General features: G+C 45.2%; 1 protein-coding gene across 7 annotated transcripts in view; it reads right to left on the bottom strand.

Moving 5' to 3' along the window:
* SLC39A10 (solute carrier family 39 member 10) overlaps positions 1–20400 on the bottom strand; it is a 147399-nt gene extending 126999 nt beyond the window's left edge. For 2 of the 7 annotated variants that reach the window (XM_033944670.1, XM_033944665.1), the window contains exon 1: positions 2399–2539. In XM_033944670.1, coding sequence (XP_033800561.1) covers positions 2399–2504 — 106 coding nt within the window. In that variant the 5' untranslated portion in view covers positions 2505–2539. Of the gene's footprint in view, positions 1–2398; positions 2540–18955; positions 19057–19109; positions 19318–20348 lie in introns of those variants that run through there. The other 5 variants (XM_033944664.1, XM_033944668.1, XM_033944666.1 and 2 more) reach the window with 5 other exon arrangements.
* Between the last annotated feature and the right edge of the window lie 3596 nt (positions 20401–23996).

A 23996-nucleotide genomic window follows, 5' to 3' on the forward strand; every position in this document is an offset into this window, starting at 1 on the left:
GGCCGGCTTCAGCAAGTTACTTTACTAACGTGCCGCGAAGGTAAGGGGGAGGGAGGGAGATTCTCAGGGCCGCGCAAGGGGTGCTGAAGTGCGGTGAGGTGGCAATAGGGAAGGGTGGTGGTGGGGAGAAGACGTTGAAGGGAAAAAATGGGGAAGGCAGAGTGGGGAGAAGACGTTGAAGGGAAATGGGGGAGGACAGAGTGGACAGAAACGCTGAAGGGAAATGGGGGAGGACAGAGTGGGGAGAAGACGCTGAAGGGAAATGGGGAAGACGGAGTGGGGAGAAGACACTGACGGGAAATGGGGAAGATGGAGTGGACAGAAGACACTGAAGGGAAAGAGACAGAGTGGGGAGAAGATGCTGGAAGGGAAGAAGACAGAGATGCCAAACTATGGGGGGAGTGGAGGAAAGAAGATGGGTGCCAGACCAATTGGGGGGGGGGGGGGTTGAACAACAAAGGTAGAAAAAAAAATTCTATTTATTTATTTCCTTTAGGATAAAGTAGTATATTAGTTGTGTTGATAAAAATGTATAAACAAAGCCCTGCCAGCTGAACATCTCTTTCTCTAGTTCAGCAAGCAGAACTTTGATTTATAAGGAAGGAATAAGCTAAATATTGCAGTACTGAGGTTTGTATGGATGCTGCGGGGATACTAGTCGCGGGGACAGTGGTTGCGGGAACAGGACGGTAATAGGAACAAATTTTTTCCCTGTGTAATTCTCTATCCAGTACTCTCTCCTGTTCAACCCATCACAGGTCCCATAGCCCTAGAACTATCACATCCAGTAGCCATAAAACACTCTCCTCATCAAGCACAGCCCATTTCAGCCCCAGAACATACCCCAGGCTCAGTATTCTTCCCCACCCAGTCAGTATCAGTTCCCTCATAACTGCTCAAATATAAACTACAACAGACTCAGCACACTCCTCCCTCTGAGAAAAACCTCAGCAAAGTCCAGAATTCTTCCTCCCTTCCCCAGTGACTTTCTTCAAATCAAACATGGGATGCAGTGCTGGGAACAGAGGCTTTAAGAGACTCTGCGAACAATGGAAGCATAGGAAACGTAACCATACGTCCCGTTTTGAATGGGACCATCCTGTTTTTAGGTAGCCTATCCCCTTCTCCCCAAGCACAGCTTCGGGATGCCGAAAAGTCCCATTTTCAGAAAGAGAGCAACCCACTGTAACAATTTTTTTTTAAAAAGACGCTGTGCTTGGGGACAACGGGATGCGACTTTACAAGCAGCAGCCCAACAAGCCTCCCCTCCCCTCTCCCCAAAGTCAATTCTGACGTCGGAGAGGGGAAGTTCCGGGCCAGCCAATCGCTGCCTTGACGTCGCGGGAGAAGGCTTGTGGACCCACTGCTTGTAAAGTCGCTGCATGTACCTGGCCTGTTGATGCGTCGAGGAAGCAGGAAGAAATCGGCGGCGGGGGAGATGGGGGTGTCAGGGCAGAGAGAGAAAGAAAGAAAGAAAGACAGACAGAAAGGGGGGGAAAGGGAGAAAGAAAGAAAGATATCTACAATGTCATTACCTAAAAATTAGTAGATGTCCCATTTTGAGGAAAAAAATTAATGGCCACGTTAAGCATAGGTAATTCCAGAGACATGGCTTTGTGAGCCAATTCTAGCTTCTTTTTTTATGCTCACGTACCAGCAAGTACCTCAAGTACTTTCATTCTGTTTCCCAGCAACTACTTCTGAACTATACTTCTTGCCTCTGACTAACTTATCACTAGCCCTTCAGCAGTGTTTAGAAGTTAAATAAAACAAACAAACAAACCAATTTTTACTGGAAGATTAGGTTCTTATCTTTGGTAATCTTTCTGTTAATCCACTGAGTCTGTATCCATACCCGGCGAACCGAGTCTTGCAGAAAGTCACACACATTGTTTTCAGCTCCTCCCACTTAGCAAAGGAACACAAAGCTTTACAATTGAGTGCAAAAGCAATCAAACATCACTGGAAGAAAGCATACACAGAAGGGGGCACGGGGAACTTCCCTGCAAACATAATACTAGTCTGTTCTGCAACATATAAGAGAACAATTAATAAACAGGAAACATGAAAAACATTCATGAACATGGCATCAATAAGAACCAACCTGCTGTGTGAAACGAGCACAAGCCCTAAATTAACCAGCGGCTAAGAAATGTACCCACTTATGCAGAATGATTCCTTGCTGGGCACATCTGCTGGTGAGAAGAAACTTAGGCCTGAAAGGAGAAACATCCGAGGCAGAAAATGCAAACGATAAAAATCAGAATAGACAGAGGGCAGGCCGTACAGACTCCTCCGTGGACTATCAGAAAGAAGATTACCAAAGGTAAAAACTAATCTTTCATATCCACTCCAGAGTCTGTACGATAGGTGATGTACAAAAGCAATGGCAACATACTTGACAGCTTGAGGCCACGTTGGCACATATCATATTCAGTGTTCTCCCCAGCGCTTTTCAGCCGGGCGCTCCGCCCAGCAAATTTACATTCCCGCCCAGCTGTCATCTGCCGAATCCTGCTGCCGCCACTGCTTTTCGCGCAGCGTGAAGAGCCGCCAAAAGACTCCCGCCAGACTTAAAACAAAACCCAGCAAGCAACTCGAACCCGGCTTCCCTCCGAAACCGGAAGTTACGTCGGGGGGGGGGGGGGTAGGGACGAGAAGCCGGCACGGACCATTAGAGCCCCGGAGCATGCAGGAGATAGGCCAGCCACGGAGGGAAGCTTACTTGCTCTTGCTTACTTCAGGCATTTTTCGCTGCCGGGTCCTGCCTACTTTCTGTTTCCGCGAAGGCAGGACCCGGCAACGAGAAAGGCCCGAAGTAAGCAAGAGCAGCAAGTTGTAAGCTTCCCTCTGTCGCTGACCTTTGGGAGATAGGTCAGCGACGAAGGGAAACTTGCAACTTGCCTTTGTCTGTAGCGAATCTGCCGGGTGTGTGAGACGGGGGTGGGGGGGGGGTGAATGGGAGGAGAAAAGCTGCTGTACCCAATTAGAGGGGAGTGTGAAGAGAATACTACTGTACCCAATGGGTGGAGGGGGGAAGAGAAATGCTGATAATACTGCTGTACCCAATGGGGGGAGGGGGAAGAGAAATGCTGATAATACTGCTGTACCCAATGGGGGGAGGGGGAAGAGAAATGCTGCTTCTGCTGTACCCAATTTGGGGGGGGAAGAGAAATGCTGATAATACTGCTGTACCCGATGGGGGGAGGGGGAAGAGAAATGCTGCTGCACCCAACTGGGGAGAGAGAAGGAAGGAGGGAGAAGGAAGATCAGGAAAAGGAGGAAAGAGATGCAAAGACCATGGGAGGGAGGGAAAGAAGATACCATACCATGGAGTGGAAGAGAGAGATGTCGGGGCATATGGGGGGGGGGGGAAGCAGGGCCGGATTAAAGGATAGGCCCAGTAGGCACAGGCCTAGGGCCCAAAATGCCCTCCAGTATTGTGCTTTGGGGCCTTACCCTTGCTGGATTCGCTGGCATCAGCAGCCTCATCATCATCCCGGGCGCCTACTTCTGTTTCTATGAAGGCAGGACCCGACAGAGAAGAAGGCCCGAAGCTGGCAACAGCAGTGAATTGTGAATGCTGCTGCCTGAAGAAGTTCATGATGCCAGGCCTTGGGTGACAGAAGGAGGAAAGGGAGCAGAGGGGGAGAGACTTGCTGCACCCAACTGGAGGGAGAAAGAAGATGAGGGAGGGAATGAAACGAGATGCTAGTGATTGGAGGGAAGGGAGGAAGAGATGCCAGGGCATGGAGGGAAGAAGGAAAGTATGCCAGACCAAGGGAAAAGGAAGGGGGAAAGGAAGGAGGAGATGTCAGAGCATGGAGGGGGAGGGAGAGATGGAAGAAAAGGAAAGGAGTGAGATGCCAGAGAATCAGGGAAGGGAAGATACCAGACTGTAGGGTGCAAAGGAAAGAAAGGAGAAGAGAGAGATGCCAGAGCATAGGGGACAGGGTGGTGACAGAGAGAGAAAAATTGAAAGATGGCAGAGCAGAAATCAATCATGTACAAAGGAGAAGAGAAGGGGCACAGGATAGACAGTTTATTGAAGGAGCATAAAAAGAGGGAAGATGCCATATGGAACGGGGAGAGGGCAGAGTGGATGGAAGGGGCTGATGCTGCATGGAAGACAGCGGACAGATACTGGCTAGAAAGAAGAGTGAAGACAAGATGATTAAAGCAGAAACGACAAAAGGTAGAACAAATTTTTTTTGTTGCTTTACGTAGAATCAAGTAGTATTGTATCTATTGATTAAAGTTTATAAATAGGAAATGGAAATAAGACAGTTTTTTGGGGACTAAACCCCTTTCCTCAGGTCAGAACAGGATACCATAACAGCAGGGGTGCCCAAATGGTCGAGCGCGATCGACCAGTAGATCGCAAAGGCAATGCGAGTCGATCGCGTTGCCTTGGCAATCTTTTTCTTCCTGCCTCCCTGAGCCAGGCCAGGCGCGTACAAGCGCCGGACTCACAAGACTTCACCTCCGACGTCAATTCTGACGTCAGAGAGGAAGTTCTGGGCCAGCCAATCGCTGCCTGGCTGGCCTGGAACTTCCACTCTGACGTTAGAATTGACATCAGAGGCGAAGTCTTGTGAGTCCGGCGCTTGTACATTCCTGGCCTGGCTCGTGGAAGCAGGGAGAAATCGGCTTAGGGGGTAGGGAAAGAATCAAGGAAGTGGTGGGTAGCTAAGTTTCAGTTTTTTTGGAAACATAGCTCGTGAGATATTGTGTCTCAAAGTTGTCAGAATGTCATTGTCGTACTATATTTCATTGTGGTATGGGGTCAAACAAATGGCTATATCTCCACAAATATTCCACAGGCGAAACTAAAACTTTATCAAAGTTCGTTTGATACATGTGGGACTTTGTGCATAAAGTTTTATCAAAATCCGTGATGATCATGCATCCCTTGATCACTTGACATGGAATAACCCACTAATAGATACATGATCTGTTCCTGAAGCTTCTGTTTGCATGGCTCAGGAAGAAAAACACGACCATGCTGAACTGAACTCCTAAATAGTCCAAGGTCTGAAAGGGTGTTAGCTGGCTCTTCTTGAAACTGACAATCCAGCTCAAGCACTGTAGAAGGACACAACCATCCCTACTCACACTCCAGCTTGGACAGAGCCCTGATCAGCCAGTCGTCCAGATGCAGATGAACTTGGACCACCATTCCGGGGAGGTGCACTGTCATTACCACCATCACTTTGGTGAAAGTACAGAGGGCTGTTGCCAGCCTGAAGGAAAGGGCTGCAAACTGGAAATGTTGCTAGAGAACATCAAATCTCAGATATTTCCTGTGTATATGGGAATATGAAGATAAGCTTTTGTCAAATCCAGAGATGTTAGAAATTTCCCTGGAGTCACTGCTGCAATGACCGATCGTACTGTTTCCATTCGAAATTGCGGAATTTTCAAAAATGCAGTGACTGCCTTGAGATCTAGAATGTGTTTCCAGTCCTCTGAGCCTTTCTTTGGCACAATAAAGTATAAGGATTATCTCCTTGAGCCCAAATGAACAAAAGCCGCTGCAGCGTTGCTCGGACCCTGGATTCTTTTTCTGGCCTTCTGGCTGGAGAAACCAGAAATAAATCTGGGAGGAGATGAAAAGTCTATCTTGCGTCCCTTCCGTATGATGTCTAGTACCCATTGGTCTGAAGAAATCAGTTCCCATTCCCATCAAAATGCTGACAACCGGCCTCCAATGTAAGGAGGCATGATTGAAATTCTGATGTCATTGGGCTTTCCTGGAGGACAGACTGGTGCAAGAACCTGAAGCCTGCTGGCGCCTGGAGTTGCTATAGCATCCATGGCAGCCTGACAGAACCTGCGTGGGACAAAAAGTACCATGACTCCCCTCAGGAGGATAGCAAGGTCTGCTGTCTTGGAGAGGCTTAGGACGGCGGTCCACTATGCTAGAAATGAGGATATCAAGCCCCTTGCTGAAGAGCAGCCTGCTCAGTGTTGCTTTAGAGGCTGAAACACCAGCCCCATGACGGATCCAAAACGTCCTGTGAGTAGAAACTGCATAAGCCAAGACCTTGCCTAGAACCCTTATAAGGTCATTCAAGGCATCTGCTACATAATCCATTCCCTCTAGCACCAGCTGGGAGCAGGCGTCCTCCTCCGCCGATGGTACCCGGCACAGTCTTGTGTGACAGGCACCTGCAGCAAACGGGACTGCTGCTGCCTTGATGCCCAAAGAAGCCACCTCAATTAGCTTCTTTAAGATCACATCCACCCTATGATCCTGAGAATCTTTAATCATCACTCCTTCACTAGGGAGGGCTGTGTGCTTGATGACCTGAACCACTGCCGAGTCCACCTTTGGTTGCTCAAACAGCTGTTGAAATACCAGCGCCGTAGGATGAAGCTTAGACATTGCTTTAGTCACTTTGAAAGAACTCTCTGGAGTCTCCCAAAGTTCTGTGACCACAGCAGTGAGATCTGGATGTGAAAGAAAAAAAGATTATGTACTTACCCTGGTAAGCTTTTTCAGTAGATAGGCAAGACATTCTAGACAGGCGAGTTATTTCCCCATAGTCGCATGCTGTTGCAGAAGGTATCCACTCTGGATTTTTCACTCTGCCTCTGCTGTACTTCACTGGGTTCTCTAGCTCCACCTACAGTTAGTACCTAAGCACCGAGAGCCACACATGAAGTATAGGAACCTTTAGCAACAAGCTTAAACTGTTCTGCTCAAGAATCAACTTAACAGTAAAGTTAACCACCAACACAGGCTTCAAAGGAACACAGAAACTACTCCTATATAAAACTGCAACATATATACAATTTCTTCCCAGCCCCCAAGGGCTGACGGATATCCAAGAATCAGCTTTGAGAAGCATAAATAGACAAACAGTATGCAGGCACAGTAAGGCCTGGGCGGAGGTCTAGAATATCTCACCTATCTACTGGAAAAGAGATTACCAGGATAAGTACATAATCTTTTTCCAGTGTAATAGGCGATACATTCTAGACCAGGGGTAGGCAATTCTGGTCCTCGAGAGCCACAGACAGGTCAGGTTTTCAGGATATCCACAATGAATACACTACACTGCCTCCTTGAGATGCAATTCTATCTCAAGCATTTTTATTGTGGCTATCCTGAAAAACTAACCTGCCTGTGGCTCTCGAGGACTGAAATTGCCTACCCCTGTTCTAGACAGATGGGATGTTCAAAAGCAGTCCCCAAAAATATACATAAAGATAGTAAGGTTGAAAAAAACAAAGAAATAGTAATCATCACTTTACAAATTAACAAATAACACCCACCCCGCCCTTTAGGAAGCTGTTAGGTTTTTTTATTACAGTCCCATATGAATTCTCATATGAATTCTATGAGAATCAGAGCTTTTACTGCCACGGCAGGCAATAATAATAATAATAAATTTATATACCGCAAGACCGTAAAGTTCTATGAAGATTATAGTAGTTTAAAAACCCAATAAGACGTTGAATAGAACTAAAAAAGTTAAAAACCAATAATTAGAGACACTAAAATGATCAAAATAGTGTATAATAAATTATTATGAATTAGCTGCCTAAATACTTTGAAAACAGATATGTTTTTAGATGTCTCCTAAATTCCCCATAAATGTCAGTAAGCAAAAGCAATTGTTCTAAATCCTTACCCCATAATGCTGCTTGATATGAAAAAATATTTTGATGATGTTTTTTAAGTTTACATTCTCTAACAGGCAGAAAAACAAAATTCAGATGCGAGTTTCTCTTATGTCTGTTGGTTGCAAGAGAGAAAAGCTTAATTATATGTTTGGGAGCTAAACCAAACAAAGCTTTAAAACAGAAGCAACCAAACTTAAACTTCACCCGCGCCTCCATTGGCAGCCAATGCAGTACTCGATAGGAGGGTGTTACGTGATCGTATTTCTTCAACCTAAAAATCAGCCTGAATGCCATATTTTGTACTATTCGCAATTTTTGCATATTCTTCTGGGAAATTGGCAAATAGGCAATATTGCAGTAATCAAGCTGGCTTAGTATGAGACTGTACCAAAACTCTAAATGATGAAACATCAAAATACGCCTTAACAGACCGAAGCTTCCAAAGAGTAAAGAAACCCTTTCTGACTAAAGAGTCCACCTGGTTCTTCATAGTCAAGTCCTGGTCCAGTATTATTCCCAAAAACTTAATGGTAGATTGAATAGGATAGCTAAATTTATTTATACACAATGTTTTAGTATCAAACGGGCACAGTGAAGCTACAAAAAACTTTGTTTTTTTTTCTGAGTTAAGCTTCAGTCTAAATTCAGTAATCCATTGCTCCATTAGACCTAATACTTCTGTTGCTTTAGGAATAACTTCAGAAAGAGAAATAGCAAATGGAATAATGATCGTAAAATCACCTGCATAACTAAACAGCTTTATCCCCAGCTGGGACAATTGCGCACCTAATGATGACATATAAACGTTAAAGAGCAATAGGGACAATGGTGAACCTTGCGGAAAGCCAGATGAATTATTCCAAATACCTGAAAGATCATTACTGAAACGAACTTAATAGGTGCGAGACATGAGAAAGCCCCAAAATCATTCTAACACCTCTTCTCTAATACCAATAGCATCCAAACATTGCAGCAATTTCCCATGGTCCACTAAATCAAATGCAGAACTCATATCAAATTGCATGATCAAGACATTAAAACCTTTAATAAACAAAGAATGTAAAATGTCCAAAATAGCCGCAATTACTGTCTCGTTACTAAATAAACGTCTAAAACCAGATTCATGCAAGAGAGAAAATTGATCAAAATATTCCATTAGTTGAGAATGGACCAATCCTTCCATAATTTTTACAAAAAATGGAATGGATGCTACTGATCTATAATTAGTGATTAATGCTAATGATTCTTTGGGAGGTATTGGGATTGGAGTTATTATAATATGACCATTATTAGTGAGGAATTTTCCATTCTTTAAATTATCAGTCAGATAATTCAAAAAATTCAGTTTAAAATCTAATGGAGCTGATTTCAAAATTTCCGATGGACAAGAGTCCAAAACACAATATGATTTAGCATATTTGTTATATAATTTAATATAATTATTCCATTCTAAATCATGAAAGGAGCTCAAAATCATATCCGCTTGTATTACATTTCCTCGCATATTAGGCATTTGATATTCATGAGTATCATTTATTGAGCAATTATTTCTTAGATTTTTAATTTTTAAATAAAAATGCTGAGCTAAATCATTTGCTTAAGAAAACAATATTATGTCTATATTGAGGGCTCGTTTTACTAAGGTGCGCTTGTGGTTTCAGCGCACTCTACACACCAAAACTAACGCCAGCTCAATGGAGGCATTAGCATCTAGCGTACGCAGCATTGCTGCGCAAGCTAAAACCGCTAGCGCAGCTTAATAAAAGGAGCCCTGAGTGTAGCATATGGTATCAAATACATTTGTAACGTGGCTTCATAACACCCTCCCCCCTTTTATGAAGCTGCATTAGACTTTTTTTATCGCTGGCTGTGACAGTAAAAGCTCTGGCGCTCACAGAATTCCTATGAGCGTTGGAGCTAATAGGCACTTATAGAATTCCTATGAGTGTCGGAGCTAATATTGCCCCGGCTGACAATTTAAAAGCCTAATGCGGCTTCATAAAGGGGGCCAAAAGGGGGGGTGGAAATAAAACAAAAATGGAAAATAAGATACCATTTTATTGGACTAATACATTTTTCAATTAGCTTTCAGAGGCCAGAACTAGAGAATGACATGGTGACTGTTACCCACGGGTAACCCGCCAAAACGTGGATGAAAAAAAAACCTGGTCACTATGGGTACGGGGACAAGGTTCACCACCCCGTGGAGCGGTTAATGGCCTTGTCTCCACAGTCAATTGAGGGAACGCGCACCAAATACTTTAAAAATCCGATCGTGGGGGTCCGAGCATCTCCCTCCCTCCCTTGCCTTTACCTTCGCTGGCAATTTTCCTCATAACAAGCATCAGGAGCATTTCCTGAAGTCACGTGCGGCTGGTTGGCTTCCTGAAACTTCTCCTCTAATGCAACCGGAAACAAGAAGTTGCGTCAGAGTAGAGAAGTTTCAAACAGCCAGCCAGCCGCACGCGACTTCAGGAAATGCTCCAGCTGCTTGTTAAGAGGAAAATCACCAGCGAAGGTAAAGGCAAGGGAGAGAGGGAGATACACAGACCGCGGCGGGAAAGAGGGAGGGGGCTGCTGCTGAGGACAGAGGACCCAGCTGAAATTAACCTTTTAAAAAAAATATTAGTTTCCCAAAGAGCTTGGGGGGAGGGGGGGGAAGGACAACAAAGCAAAACTGGTCGAGGAGTAGGAAAGAGAAAGAGCAGGACAGGCAGGTGAGCCAAATGCTGGAAGCGGGGGGAGAAAGAGGGAAAGAAGCTAGATGGGGGTTGGAGAGGAGAAATTTGGACACAGGAAGAAACAGAGGGGAAATGATGTACATGGGGGCATAGGGACAGAGACATAAAGGGGAGATACTTGGAGGGGGGGTTACAGGGGGGTGGGGGCAATGCCGGACACAGGAGGGAGTATACAGATACAGAGGGGAGATATTAGAAATGGGGAAAATAGGAACACAGAAGGGAAATAGATAGTTTGTGCGGATGGGATTAGATGGTTGCGGGAATGGGACGGGAGCCGAGCTCGCGGGAACAGGGACCGAGCTCGTGGGGACGGGGACTAATTTTTTCCCTGTGTCATTCTCTATCCACAACCTCTTTTCTCAGGTCAGTTTACTGCTGGTATGGTAACCTGTCCTGACCTGAGGACAGGAGTTTTGGTCTCTGAATTAGGCAAAAATGTATTACACTTAGTCCAATAAAAGGATCACCTTATTTTCATTTTCTATTTATAAATATTTATTAACACAGCTACAATACTACTTTATCCTAACGCAAAAAACCCAACTTTTTTTCTACCTTTGTCTTCTCTGGTTTCTGCTTTCCTCATCTTCTCGTCACTCTCTTCCTTCCATCCTCTGTCTGCCCTCTCTCTGCCCCTTCTATATGACATCTTCTCTCCTTCTATGCCCCTTTCAGAAACTGCCTCTACCTTCACTCCCACTGGTCTGGCATCCAATCCATCTTCTTCCCTTCTCTCCCCCAATGATCTGGCATCTCCCTCCTCTCCTTCCCTCTCCCACACCCTCATGTTCTGGCATTTCACTCTCCTCTCTCTTCCCTCGTCTTCCTTCTCAATTTATTTTCTGCATCTGTCTAGATTAAATTCTTACTACCCGGTCCTCATTTTCCCTTTTCACTATGTCTACCTACAGCGTGCCACCTCTTTCCCTCACCCTGTCCACTATTTCACTAACTCTATCCTCTTTCACCCATCCAGCATGTGCCCTTTTTTATTTATCCCCTCCATCCATCATGTGTCCTCTTTTTCTACCCCTTCCATCCAGCATCTTCTTTCTCTGTCCACTTCCATCAGCGTCTGCCCCCTATCTCAATTTCCATTCTGTGTATGCTCCCCTCTTTCTCTCCTCCCCACTTCCTTCCTGCATCTGCTACCCCTTTCTCTCTCTCCTCCCAACTTCCATCCTGCATCTGCTCCCTTCTCTTTCCCATCCAGAATAGGCTCCCCAGCTCCCCTCCCCACTAACATCTAATGTATGCCCTTTCTGTCTCTCCATCCACTCCTCTTCCATCAGCATCTGCTCCTTCTCTCTGCCTAAACCACACTTCCATCAGCATCTACCCCCTTTCTCTCCCTCCAACCCAATTCCATCCAGTGTCCTTCCCCCTTCTGTCTCTCTCTTCCTCTCCCTGCACACCAATTCTATCAGCATCTGCCCCTTCTCTCCCTCCAATCCAATTCCATCCAGTATCCTTCCCCCTTCTGTCTCTCTCTCTGCACACCAACAGCATCTGCCCCCTTTCTCTCCTTCCACCACCCTTCCATACCAGTATCATGTTCCCTTCTCCCTTCTTTGACCCCAATGTGATCCAGTATCCTTCCCCCTCACCTCCCCACCACTGCTGTATGCGTCTCGAACCAGCAGCAGCAAATGTAAATTTTAAATGCATTCATCGTGGGACCTTGTTGCACCTCCCCACGGCCGCCAGCTCTGCTCCAGAACAAGGAAGTGATGTAGGAGGGGGTGGACCAGTAGCCCCAGGGAGGTGCAGGAAGGTCCCATGATAACTGAGTTTAAAGTTTACTGCCGCTGCTGCTAGTTCTGGAAAGCAGCAACAGCAGAGTAAGGCAGGATGTGCTGGACCCGGTGTGCCAGCTTTGAACCCCCTTAGAATGTGCACCCAGGGCGCCTCCCCCCCCCCCCCCTTGGTACACCACTGGAACTGTAGTTTCAATAGCAATCACAAGCAAACTGCTTTTCCATCCAATTGTTGATTAGATACTACTGAAGGGGAAACCAGCATGTTCAGCTAGAGTGAGTCATGGTTGTAACTTGTGACCATGTTCTTGTGACCATGAGGAAGAACATCTTGGAGCTTCAGATTGACAGAGATTAGTTTTATAACAAATCTATTTTTAACTATTGCTGACCAGCACACAGAACTTTACAATAGGCCTTAAAACTGCTTTTAATCAATAGGATCACAAAAATAAAGTGTCTAATAAAGCAACTTAAATAGTCCCTATATACTACATATATTTCCCATAGACACAAATTAGGAGGAAATCTTTAGGGCTAGATTTACTAAAAGGTATTATCAACATTAGCATGTTATTTACCACAAAACCTATTTAAGAAATTAGATTTATCTACCAATATCATGTGTTAAAACAGTAATGCACTTTTAGGGCTCCTTTTACGAAGGTGCGCTAGCGGTTTTATCGCACGCACCGGATTAGCGCGCGCTAGCCGAAAATCTACCGCCTGCTCAAAAGGAGACAGTAGCGGATAGCGCACGTGGCAATTTAGCGCACACTATTCCGCGCATTAAGTCCCTAGCACACCTTCGTAAAAGAAGCCCTTAGTGAATCTAGCTAGTTGCAGGGTTTTATTCTATTACAGATAAGAAATATAATTTCATTATATATTACCGTATTTTCACGTAGATAACGCGCACCCGTGTAAAACGCGCACACGGGTATAGCGTGCGGGAAACCGAAATATATGTGAAAAAATTTTTGTATACCGCACATGCTGCCCCGACTCTCCCGTCGCCGGCCGACTCTCCTTCGCCCGCCCCGACTCTCCTCTGGCCACCCTGACTCTCCTTTCGCCCGCCCCGACTCTCCTCTCTCCCTTGAAGTCCTGTCCCCACCCTGAAAGCTTGATGCCCCCCCCTGATGTCCGATTCACCCCCCCACAGGACCGCTCGCACCCCCACCTCGAAGGACCGCTCGCACGCACCCGCACCCCCACCCCGAAGGACCACTCGTCAGAGAAAGGGCGAGACCGCCAGAAGAGGAAGCAGCGCAGGCGCAGGGCTCACAGAAGGGCCGGGACCGCCAAGAGGAAGCAGGACACCGGTAGGAGCTTCTACATGATGGGGGGGGGGTCGGGAGGCTGTGTGGGGTGCGAGCGGTCCTTCAGGGTGGGGGTGCGGGTGGGAGTGCATGCGAGTAGTCCTTCGGGGTGCGGGTGCGTGCGAGCGGTTCTGCGGGGGGGGGGGGCGAATCGGACGTCGGGGGGAACTATGTAAAAAAAAATTATATAACGCGCTCACGCGTATAATGCGCAAGGTTATGCACGGTTTGTAAAATCGTGTATAACGCGCGCGTTATATGCGTAAAAATTAGATAAGGTACACAAGAATTAATGTATGTATTTTCTTTTTGTTTCAATAAAACATCATAATCGCCATTGATTTCCTGATCCAAGTTTCATATGTATTTGATTAATCGCTTATATCGACTTCTAAGCGATGTACAAAAGATAAAAATATTGAGTTACAATAATCAAAGGGGAACAAATTATATAAATATGACTGACAGGACAAAATTAATTGATACAGAAGGAAGGGGTAGGTGCAAAAATACAATTTAAAATAGTAAAGAGTAAAATTTTCTGTACATTATGTAGTGTTTTAATAGTTTTATTGGTCCTGCAAAAATCTTATTTATATATTATAATACCTATAAGAATTATTCATAATGTTTCATACTAATTCATAACAGTAGCAAACCTTTCTTCAAATGCTCTTAAAAAGGAATATACAGTCATGTGAAAAAATTTGGACACCCCATGAAATATTCAGTTCTTTCTTAAGAAAAGTTCACTTTTCAATGTCAAAACTATTTTTTTAATTTATCTCTGGAAAAGAAAGTAATATAATTGCAGGTAAACAACAAAACTTTTCCTTGATTTACTCATGAAATAAGATATCCACAAAAATGTGTATGCTAACTGAGGAATAAGTTAGGACACCCCCACATATCCTCCAACTTAAAGTGGCTCAAATCACACACAGGTGTATCACATCAGGTGCACATGATTAGAACATTGTTAGCATTTTGAAGGAGACTTACCCTACTTAAACCTTAGACATTTAGGGTTCCTTTTACTAAGGTGCGCTAGTGCGTCTTGGCGCGCGCTGCATGCCAATGCATCCATCATATCCTATGGATGCGTTAGCATTTAGTACATGCTAATTTTTAGAGCGCACTAAGACGCACTACCGCACCTTAGTAAAAGGACCCCTTAGTTTGGTGTGCACTGCTGCAGTGAGAATGAACAACATGGTGAGATCAAAATAGCTATCTGAGACCTTCAGAAAGAAGATTGTAAGGGATTTAAAAAGATCACAAAAGAATTTAACATTAGTCATTCCATGGTTCGGAAAAAAGTGAACGTGGAGGACTTTCCCAACAAATGCCAACATGCCCAGGTCTGGCTGTCTAAGCAAGTTGACCCCCAGAGCAGACCGCAAGATGCTAAAACAGTGGTTCCCAACCATGTCCTGGAGGACCACCAGGCCAATCGAGTTTTCAGGCTAGACCTAATGAATATACATGGAGCAGATTTGCATGCCTCTCACTTCCATTATATGCAAATCTCTCTCTTGCATATTCATTAGGGCTAGCCTGAAAACACGATTGACCTGGTGGTCCTCCAGTACAAGGCTGGGAACCACTGTGCTAAAACTTGCCTCCAAAAACCCTATAATGTCATCACAGGACCTACAGCAGGCTCTTGCTACTGTTGATGTGAAAGTGCATGCCCCTACAATCAAAAAGAGACTGCACAAATTTAACTTGTATGGGAGACCCCATAGACATCATATATCTAGATTTCCAAAAAGCCTTTGACAAGGTGCCCCATGAACGTCTACTCCGGAAACTGAAGAACCATGGGATGGAAGGAGACGTACATAGATGGATCAGAAACTGGTTGGAGGGTAGAAAACAAAGGGTAGGAGTGAAGGGTCATTACTTCGACTGGAGGAGGGTCACGAGTGGTGTCCTGCAGGGCTCGGTGCTCGGGCCGCTGCTATTTAATATCTTCATAAATGATCTAGAACAGTGATTCCCAACCCTGTCCTGGAGGAACACCAGGCCAATCGGATTTTCAGGCTAGCCCTAATGAATATGCATGAGAGAGATTTGCATATGATGGAAGTGATAGGCATGCAAATTTGCTTCATGCATATTCATTAGGGCTAGCCTGAAAACCCAATTGGCCTGGTGTTCCTCCAGGACAGGGTTGGGAACCACTGATCTAGAAACAGGGACGAAGTGCAAGATAATAAAATTTGCGGACGACACCAAACTATTTAATGGAGCTCGGACTACAGAGGACTGCGAAGAATCGCAAAGGGACTTGAACAAACTAGAAGAATGGGCGGCAAAATGGCAGATGAAGTTCAACATTGAGAAATGTAAAGTATTACATGTGGGGAGCAGAAACTCGAGGTACAACTATACAATGGGAGGGATGTTATTGAATAAGAGTATCCAAGAAAGGGACTTGGGGGTAATGGTGGACATGACAATGAAGCCGTCGGCACAGTGTGCAGCGGCCGCTAAGAGAGCGAACAGAATGCTTGGTATAATCAAAAAGGGTATTACAGCCAGAACGAAAGAAGTTATCCTGGCATTGTATCGGGTCATGGTGCGCCCGCATTTGGAGTACTGCGTCCAATATTGGTCGCCGTACCTTAAGAAGGATATGGCGTTAGTAGAGAGGGTTCAGAGGAGAGCAACACGTCTGATAAAAGGCATGGAAAACCTGTCATATTCTGAGAGATTGGAGAAGCTGGGTCTCTTTTCCCTGGAGAAGAGGAGACTTAGAGGAGATATGATAGAGACTTATAGGATCATGAAGGGCATAGAGAGAGTAAAGAGGGACAGATTCTTCAAACTTTCTAATAATAAAAGAACAAGAGGGCATTCGGAAAAGTTGATAGGAGACAGATTCAAAACAAATGCTAGGAAGTTCTTCTTTACCCAACGTGTGGTGGACACCTGGAATGCGCTTCCAGAGGACGTAATAGGGCAGAGTACAGTACTGGGGTTCAAGAAAGGATTGGACAAATTCATTCTGGAAATGGGGATAGAGGAGTATAGATAGAAGATTACTGCACAGGTCCTGGACCTGTTGGGCCACCGCGTGAGCGGACTGCTGGGCACGATGGACCTCGGGTCTGATCCAGCAGAGGCATTTCTTATGTTCTTATGTAGGTGTGCAAGGAGGAAATATTTGCTCTCTAAGAGAAACATCTAGACAGACTGAAGTTTGCCAGAGAGAACATAGACAAACACCATGACTTCTGGAATAGTGTTCTATGGACAGATGAGTCTAAAATTGAATTATTTGGACACCAGAAAAGAGGATATATGTTTGGCGTACACCGAAAACAGCATTCCAGGAAAAGAACCTCATACCAACTGTGAAGCATGGAGGTGGAAGTGTCATGGTTTGGGGATGCTTTGCTGCAGCAGGACCTGGCCAGCTCACCATCATAGAATCCACCATGAATTCTACCGTTTATCAGAAGGTGCTTGAGGAACATGGAAGACCATCTGTAAGAAAATTTAAGCTGAAGAAGAACTGGACCCTGCAACATAACAATGACCCAAAAATATACCAGTCAATCCACCAAGGACTGGCTGAAAACTAAGAAACGGAGAGTCCTGGAGTGGCCAAGTCAAAGCCCTGATCTATACTGTGTGCAATTCTGGAGGCCGCATTACCGTAAGGATGTGCTGAGACTAGAGTCGGTCCAGAGAATGGCCACCCGGATCTCCCGTACGAGGAATGGCTGGAAAAGTTGCAGCTGTACTCACTCGAGGAACGCAGAGAGAAGGGTGACATGATCGAGACATTCAAGTATCTCATGGGCCGCATCGAGGTGGAAGAAGATATCTTCTTTTTCAAGGGTCCCGCGGCAACAAGGGGGCATCCGTGGAAAATCAGGGGCGGGAAACTGCACGGGGACATCAGGAAATTCTTTTTCACTGAAAGGGTGGTTGATCGCTGGACTAGTCTTCCACTTCAGGTTATTGAGGCCAGCAGTGTGCCTGATTTTAAGGCCAAATGGGATAGACACATGGGATCTATTCACAGAGAAAGGTAGGGGAGGGTCATTAGGGTGGGCAGACTAGATGGGCCGTGGCCCTTATCTGCCGTCTATTTCTATGTTTCTTAATCCCATTGAGATGTTGTGGGGTGATTTAAATGGGCTGTACATGCAAGAAACTCCTCAAACATCTCACAGCTGAAAGAATTCTGCATTGAGGAGTGGCCCAAATTTTCCTCAGACCAATGCAGTTATTTAAGCCAAAGGGGGGTAACACTAGCTATTAGGGTATAGAGTGTCCTAAATTATTCCTCAGAATACACATTTTTGTGGATATCTTTTGTTTCATGAGTAAATTAAGGAAAATTTTTGTTGTTTACCTACAATTACATCACTTTCTTTTCCAGAGATTAATTTTAAAAAAAAGATTTGACATCGATATGCGAACATTTCTTAAGAAAGAACTGAATATTTCATGGGGTGTCCTAATTTTTTCACATGACTGTACTATTGCCACCTTTTGATAACTATGTTTACCTAACAAAAAATAATATCAATTTTTTTTAGAAGATTCACATTTTTAATAGGTTTTGGGACTATAATGAAATCTATTTTTAGGAAGTTTTTGTTGAAGACATATGAATCAAATATTGAAAAATGGCACAAAAGGTTAAGACATATAATTGTGTTATGGCATAGTTGCTTGTGATAACAATAATGATCACTTTAATGTTTCTGTCAACGTCACATATTTAGCTAAAGTTCAGATTTCTATTTAAAACATGTAATTTGTCCAAAAAAAAAGGTGCAAAAGAAAATAACTTGAAAAATGGCTCTAATCAGACAAACTCTTATGATTGGGTAAAAACCAGGAACACAGTAATGACCAGTGAGTGGCATCAGCGAATAAATGCAGTGACACAAGCAAGTTAGATTTCAATCACTGGTCTCTGCGATCACCACTGGCCCGTTTAGCACTAAAATAAACAGGGCTGGATTATCGATCCGTAGTGTACGAAATCTGGTGAAAATTATAACATAATCTCCAGTCATTTCTTCCAAGACTGAGATGCTATCACGAATGTAACTCCACTTGAAAACAATCTAAAGGTCTTAAAAATAAATAAAAATTAATATATAACAAAGTTATATTCTGAATCTTGAGTAATCTCCATGGTTATGGAATAAAGAGGGAAAGTGTATAGCTACTACTTGCCCAGCTAAAGCCGGATACAATCAAAGGCATTAGATTCGCCCTCCTTCAGCACGTTCCACCAACCGAACACCCGTTAAACAATAGGAAGCTAACGGTCAAATCCCGGCAGGGAAGTTAAAGATTCGACTGCACCGAAGAGATGAATTTCAACACAACGTGATACCAGGGCCCTACCAGGTCCTGTACCCTTTGCCGCCAGCGAGCCGCATGCGGCAATGGTACAGATGACTAAACAAAGCCCGCAGAGACACCAAGCCACGCGCATTTTGACTGCCTTCACATGCTCACACACCCAGCAGCTCTCGTTAAACGCATTAAAGGACCGGGGGGGAGGGGGCTCTCCCGCGATATACAGTAAATCTTCAATCCCTTCCACTCTTCCCGGCGCGGCATGTCTCCCTCTCTCCTCCCCGTCCGCGGTGAGATATTTCTTTTCACTCCCGTACCTCACCCGCAACCAGGTATCTCTCCCTCATTCTCAAACTCTCCCCCAATCACGTTCTACCTTCAAACTTGTCTTTGAAGTCGCCAAGAGCGGTACTAATTCATACAGGTTGCCTTACGACCGGCCACGGAGCTTTCCTTCTCCAGTGTCCCGCCCCCCTCTGACGTAACTTCCTGCTTCCGGCAGGGCGGGATGCGGCAAGAAGGTGCCGGTTACGGGTAACTTGCATAAATGAGTTGTTGTAGTTGCCGCGGTCCGCAAAGGTAGGGAGGAGGGAAACGGGGTTTGAGATTTAAAAAAAATAAAAAAAACACAACAAACCCAGACCGGTGCGAGTGAACTGCGAAACGGAGAGGTACTGTTATTACTTATCTGTGGCGCTACCAGCAGCATGCAACGCTGTACATTACATTGCCCGTGTAAGAGGCAGGCCGAGCGTGGGAAATTGTTTGGGGGAGCAATTGCTGGGTGTGTACTTTCTCTGGTTCGCCGTAATTGGAGACGTTTGATCTATTGGGCTGCCTTCGTTCCGACCTCTTTGACCGCCCTGTGTTGAGTTGTGCGGGAGGTACCTGTGGGAAAGGCGCCGCACCCGTCCTTGGAAATCTCTAAGGAGAGAGCTCTAATCTGGAGCTGCAGATTGTGATGGGCCATCCGTGTGGCCTACTAAATCTGTAATCTATAGTTCCATTCATGTTTAGGGAGGCATGTATGACTTGCGCATACGCTGTACACACTTAGGCCCTGATTCTACAAAGTGCGTCCCGATTTTAGGCAGCTGTAGGCGTCCTACAGCTGTCTAATCAGCACGTTTTTTAAACAAATGCTCCCCAGGCAGGCCGCCTATATTGAAGGCGAGGCCCGCAAGACACCTAAGCTCGCCTAAGGGGCTTAGGCGAACCTAGGCGGCCCTACGCGTCTCCCTAGTAGAGGAAGAGACGCTTACAATGTAGGCCAACAAAATGTTGGTCTACATTGTAAGTAGATGCGGCCGCTATACTTATTGCGGCAAGGGATCTCTCTGCTGCTATAAGTATAGCGGGCCGCGGCCGCCTGTCCAATTGCTGGCAGGAGGGTGCCCAAACCCTCCTGCCAGAAGATGCCCCCCCCTGACACTACCGACCTCCCCCCCCCCCCGACACTACCGATCGCTGGCAGGAGGGTGCCCAATCCCTCCTGCCGGAAGACGCACCCCCCCCCCCGGCTAACAGCCCTCAAACCTCCCCCCAACCAAACTAACCTTTCCTTGTTGGCCAGATGGGACTTGCCCGTCCAGCCGGCAGGCCCGTCTCGTCGAAATAACCGGCCCATCCTTCCGAAGCCTAAGGCCTGATTGGCCCAGGCTCTAGAAGCCTGGACCAATCAGGCCTTAGGCATAGCAGGTCCGCCCATCCCCACTTAATTTAAGGTCTGATTGGCCCAGGCTCTAGGCACCTGGGCCAATCAGGCCTTAGACTTAGTGGGATGGGCGGACCCGCTATGCCTAAGGCCTGATTGGTCCAGGCTTCTAGAGATTGGGCACCCTCCTGCCAGAGATCAGTAGTGTCGGGGGGGGGGGGGCGGTAGTGGGGGGGGGGGGGGGGCGGTCAGGCCTCGCCTTCAATATAGGCGGCCTGCCTGGGGAGCATTTTTTTTTTTTAAAACGTGCATCCCGATTGGCTGATTAGACAGCTGTAGGACGCCTACAGCTGCCTAAAATCGGGACGCACTTTGTAGAATCAGGGCCTTACTGCCTTTTAATAAGAACGAGTTGCCATACTGGGTCAGATTGAAGGTTCATCAAGCCCAATATCCTGTTTCCTATAGTAGCCAACCCAGGTCACAAGTACCTGGCAAGATCCCAAGGAGAAAACCAGATTTGATGCTGCTTGTCCTAGGAATAAGCAATGGATTCCCCCAAATCCATCTTAATAATGGCTAGTATCTAATGGAAAGTATCTAAACCTTTTTTAAACCCTGCTAAGCTAGCTGCTTACAACAAATTCCAGAGTTTAATTACCCATTGAATGAAAAAAAATATTTTCTCTGGCTGGTATTTTTGGAAAACATAAACAATTCACATCTACTTGTTCCACGCAGTATTTTATAGACATGAAAGTGCAAGATCTTTTTATACCTTGTAGCCCTATTTTACTATTGTAACTTTGGAAAAATAATTTTCCTTTTTAATCACTTTGAATATAATTTCATAATTTCCAGTGACCAGGAGTCACTAACTGAGAGCTGAAACTCCTAAGCCTGAATCCTTTTTTTATACTTCACATATGATGCCCTTTCTGGGGATTGTTAGAGTTTTCTTTCAGCAGCCCTTTGCTAAACTCGCAGGAGATTATTATTCTCCAGTCCCAAGGATTTTAAGTACAAGCTGATAACTGGGAGAGACATTTTAACAAAGAATTCTCAACAAATCTGGTACACTTAGGTTCCCAAGTCAATGCAGATGTAGCTATCGTATATAGTCAAATATAAAATGAGAATTCTGAGCCAGAAAAATGGCCCATGTGGGAACTCACGGCAGCCATTTCCTGTAGCTGCTCTGCACAAGGCAGGCGTTTAGGAGGATCACTCCTGCCCCGGTTCACCGCAGAACCACCAAGGCGTGCAAGGTAGGCCTTTTCAGGTGCAAGAGGGAGGTGAGGTGGTGCAGAGCCAGCCAGGACAGGACACAGGAGGGGGTTGCTCCAGTTCTAGCTCACTGCTGGACCACCAGGCTTCAAGGCAAGCCTGGGGGAGTCCTGCAACAGGTCAGGAAGGGGCAGGGAGTCTAGAGCGGGCTGGGACAGGACATGTTAAGAGTAGCTTCTGTCCTAGCTCACCGTTGGACCACCAGGACTCAAGGTAGGCCCGGAGGAAGCCTACAACGGACCAGGACAAGAAGAGGTTGCTCATAGAAACTGTGCAGTTGGAAGCCTACTTTGGGGTGTCAGTGATTTCCATGGTGTTGGCCCAACCTGTATGCATAGTACAACCTATATGTGTAGCTTAGTCTGTTAGTCTGAGCATGTTTCTTTTCCACCAGTTTGAGCAAAGATTTTTCATTGTGACTGACACAGGTAGAAATAGGGTTGGAGAAGAGAAGACAGAAGCTGGTATAAATGGTTTGGAGTGGAGGAGACAGGGTAGATTCTTTATACCATGTTTCCCCGAAAATAAGAATTCCCTCTGCTGTGTCACTGATGATGTCATCAGTAACGCAGTATACAGAAGGCCCCTGTGAGAAAGCTGCCAAGCAACCTGTTTAGAGTGCTGCTGGCCCGACATTGCTCTGCCAGAAGTTATTTATGGTCGCGGTCAGTGGGGCTCAGTCGGGAGGGAAGGATGGAGGGTCAGTGGGGATTTGGCGGGGGGGAGGGGAGGAAGTGCGGCTGCTGACGACTGGGGCTTATATTAAGACCCTCTCTGAACATCATGTTAGGGCTTATTCTCGGGGAAATACGGTAGAAGTGGGAAGATGCTTAATGGAAGGTGAGGGAATAAGCTGTATAGAAGGAGGGAGACAGAAGCCTGGATGGAAGAGGAGGGATAGGAGGGAGATGGTGGAAGGGGGAAGTAAAAGGGGACAGAGGGAACAGACTATATGGAAGGGGAAAGATACAGGAGGGAGATACTGGTGGAAGGGAAAATACAGAGAGGAGACACTCTGTAGAAGGGGAACATATGAGCAGATATTGGGGGGGGGAGAGGCAAGAAGGAGATAATGATGAAAAGAAAACAAAAGGGCAGATATCTGGCAAACACTATAGGAGAGAGAAAGAGGGCAGAGTTAGTGAAATAAGGAGATGTAAAATAGGAGAGCCAGGGAGAGGGAAAGAGATGGAAAGCTGCCAGTAGACAATAAAAGAGGGAACTTGAGTTAGTTAAATCTGGATATAGAGGTAGAAATAGTAAGCAAGCTGAAAGGAAAAGGAGGAGAGAAGAATCCTGGCAAGAGACTTAAGGCAGAGGAAAGCAGAAACCAGAGAAGTAAATGGCTAGAAAATAAAAAATAATTTTATTTTTAATTAAATATAAAGTAGTATGGTACCCATGTTTATAAAGGTTAATACTGTAAATATAAATAAAATTAAGATATCTTTTCATTGGACTAATTTTAATACAATTTTATGTTCAAATCTTTTTTTATTGGGAATGCCAAGCAAGAGACATCAAGGAACATCACAAAAGCAAAAGAACTAGCATCCAACAATACAACAGTTTGAATAAACAATTAAACAAAAGCACCCCCCTCCATCTCCCCAAACCTACCCTACCAGCAAAAACTCCCAAACCCCAACTCCACTTCCCTCCCCCAGATAAACACACAGAAGATAACCAACTGTCAGAGATCAACACCTTCTTTCTCAGGTAAGGACAACCTCTGAAAGCTAAAATGTTTAAATCCTTTCAATAAACAAAAAAAAGAACTACAGAGATGATGTACAATAAAACCAAGTCTTTAATCATTGAATAAACAGTTTGTATCCAAAGAATATGGTCCGTGTTTTGAAGAACACTCCTTCCTCATGAGTCCTAACAGTATTAAAACCTCATTCTAGGAACCATATGGTATACAACTAGGTAAGAGTGCAATTTAGTAAATAAAAAAAGTACTGCGAAGGAACTTATTTAGTAAATAAAAAAACTGATCTGATAAGTTCCTTCGCAGTGCTATACTGAAAGGTTTTTTTTATTTACTAAATTGTACTCTTATCTAGTTGTATACCACATGGTTCCCTAGAATGAGGTTTTAATACCATTAGGACCCATGAGGAAGGAGTGTTCTTCAAAACACAGACCATATTCTTTGGATACAAACTGTTTATTCAATGATTAAAGATTTGGGGCTCCTTTTACAAAGGTGTGATAGCGTTTTTAGCGCGCGCTACCTGAAAAACTACCGCCTTAAGAG

This window comes from Geotrypetes seraphini, chromosome 5 (assembly GCF_902459505.1).
Source record: "Geotrypetes seraphini chromosome 5, aGeoSer1.1, whole genome shotgun sequence".
Lineage (NCBI taxonomy): Eukaryota > Metazoa > Chordata > Amphibia > Gymnophiona > Dermophiidae > Geotrypetes > Geotrypetes seraphini.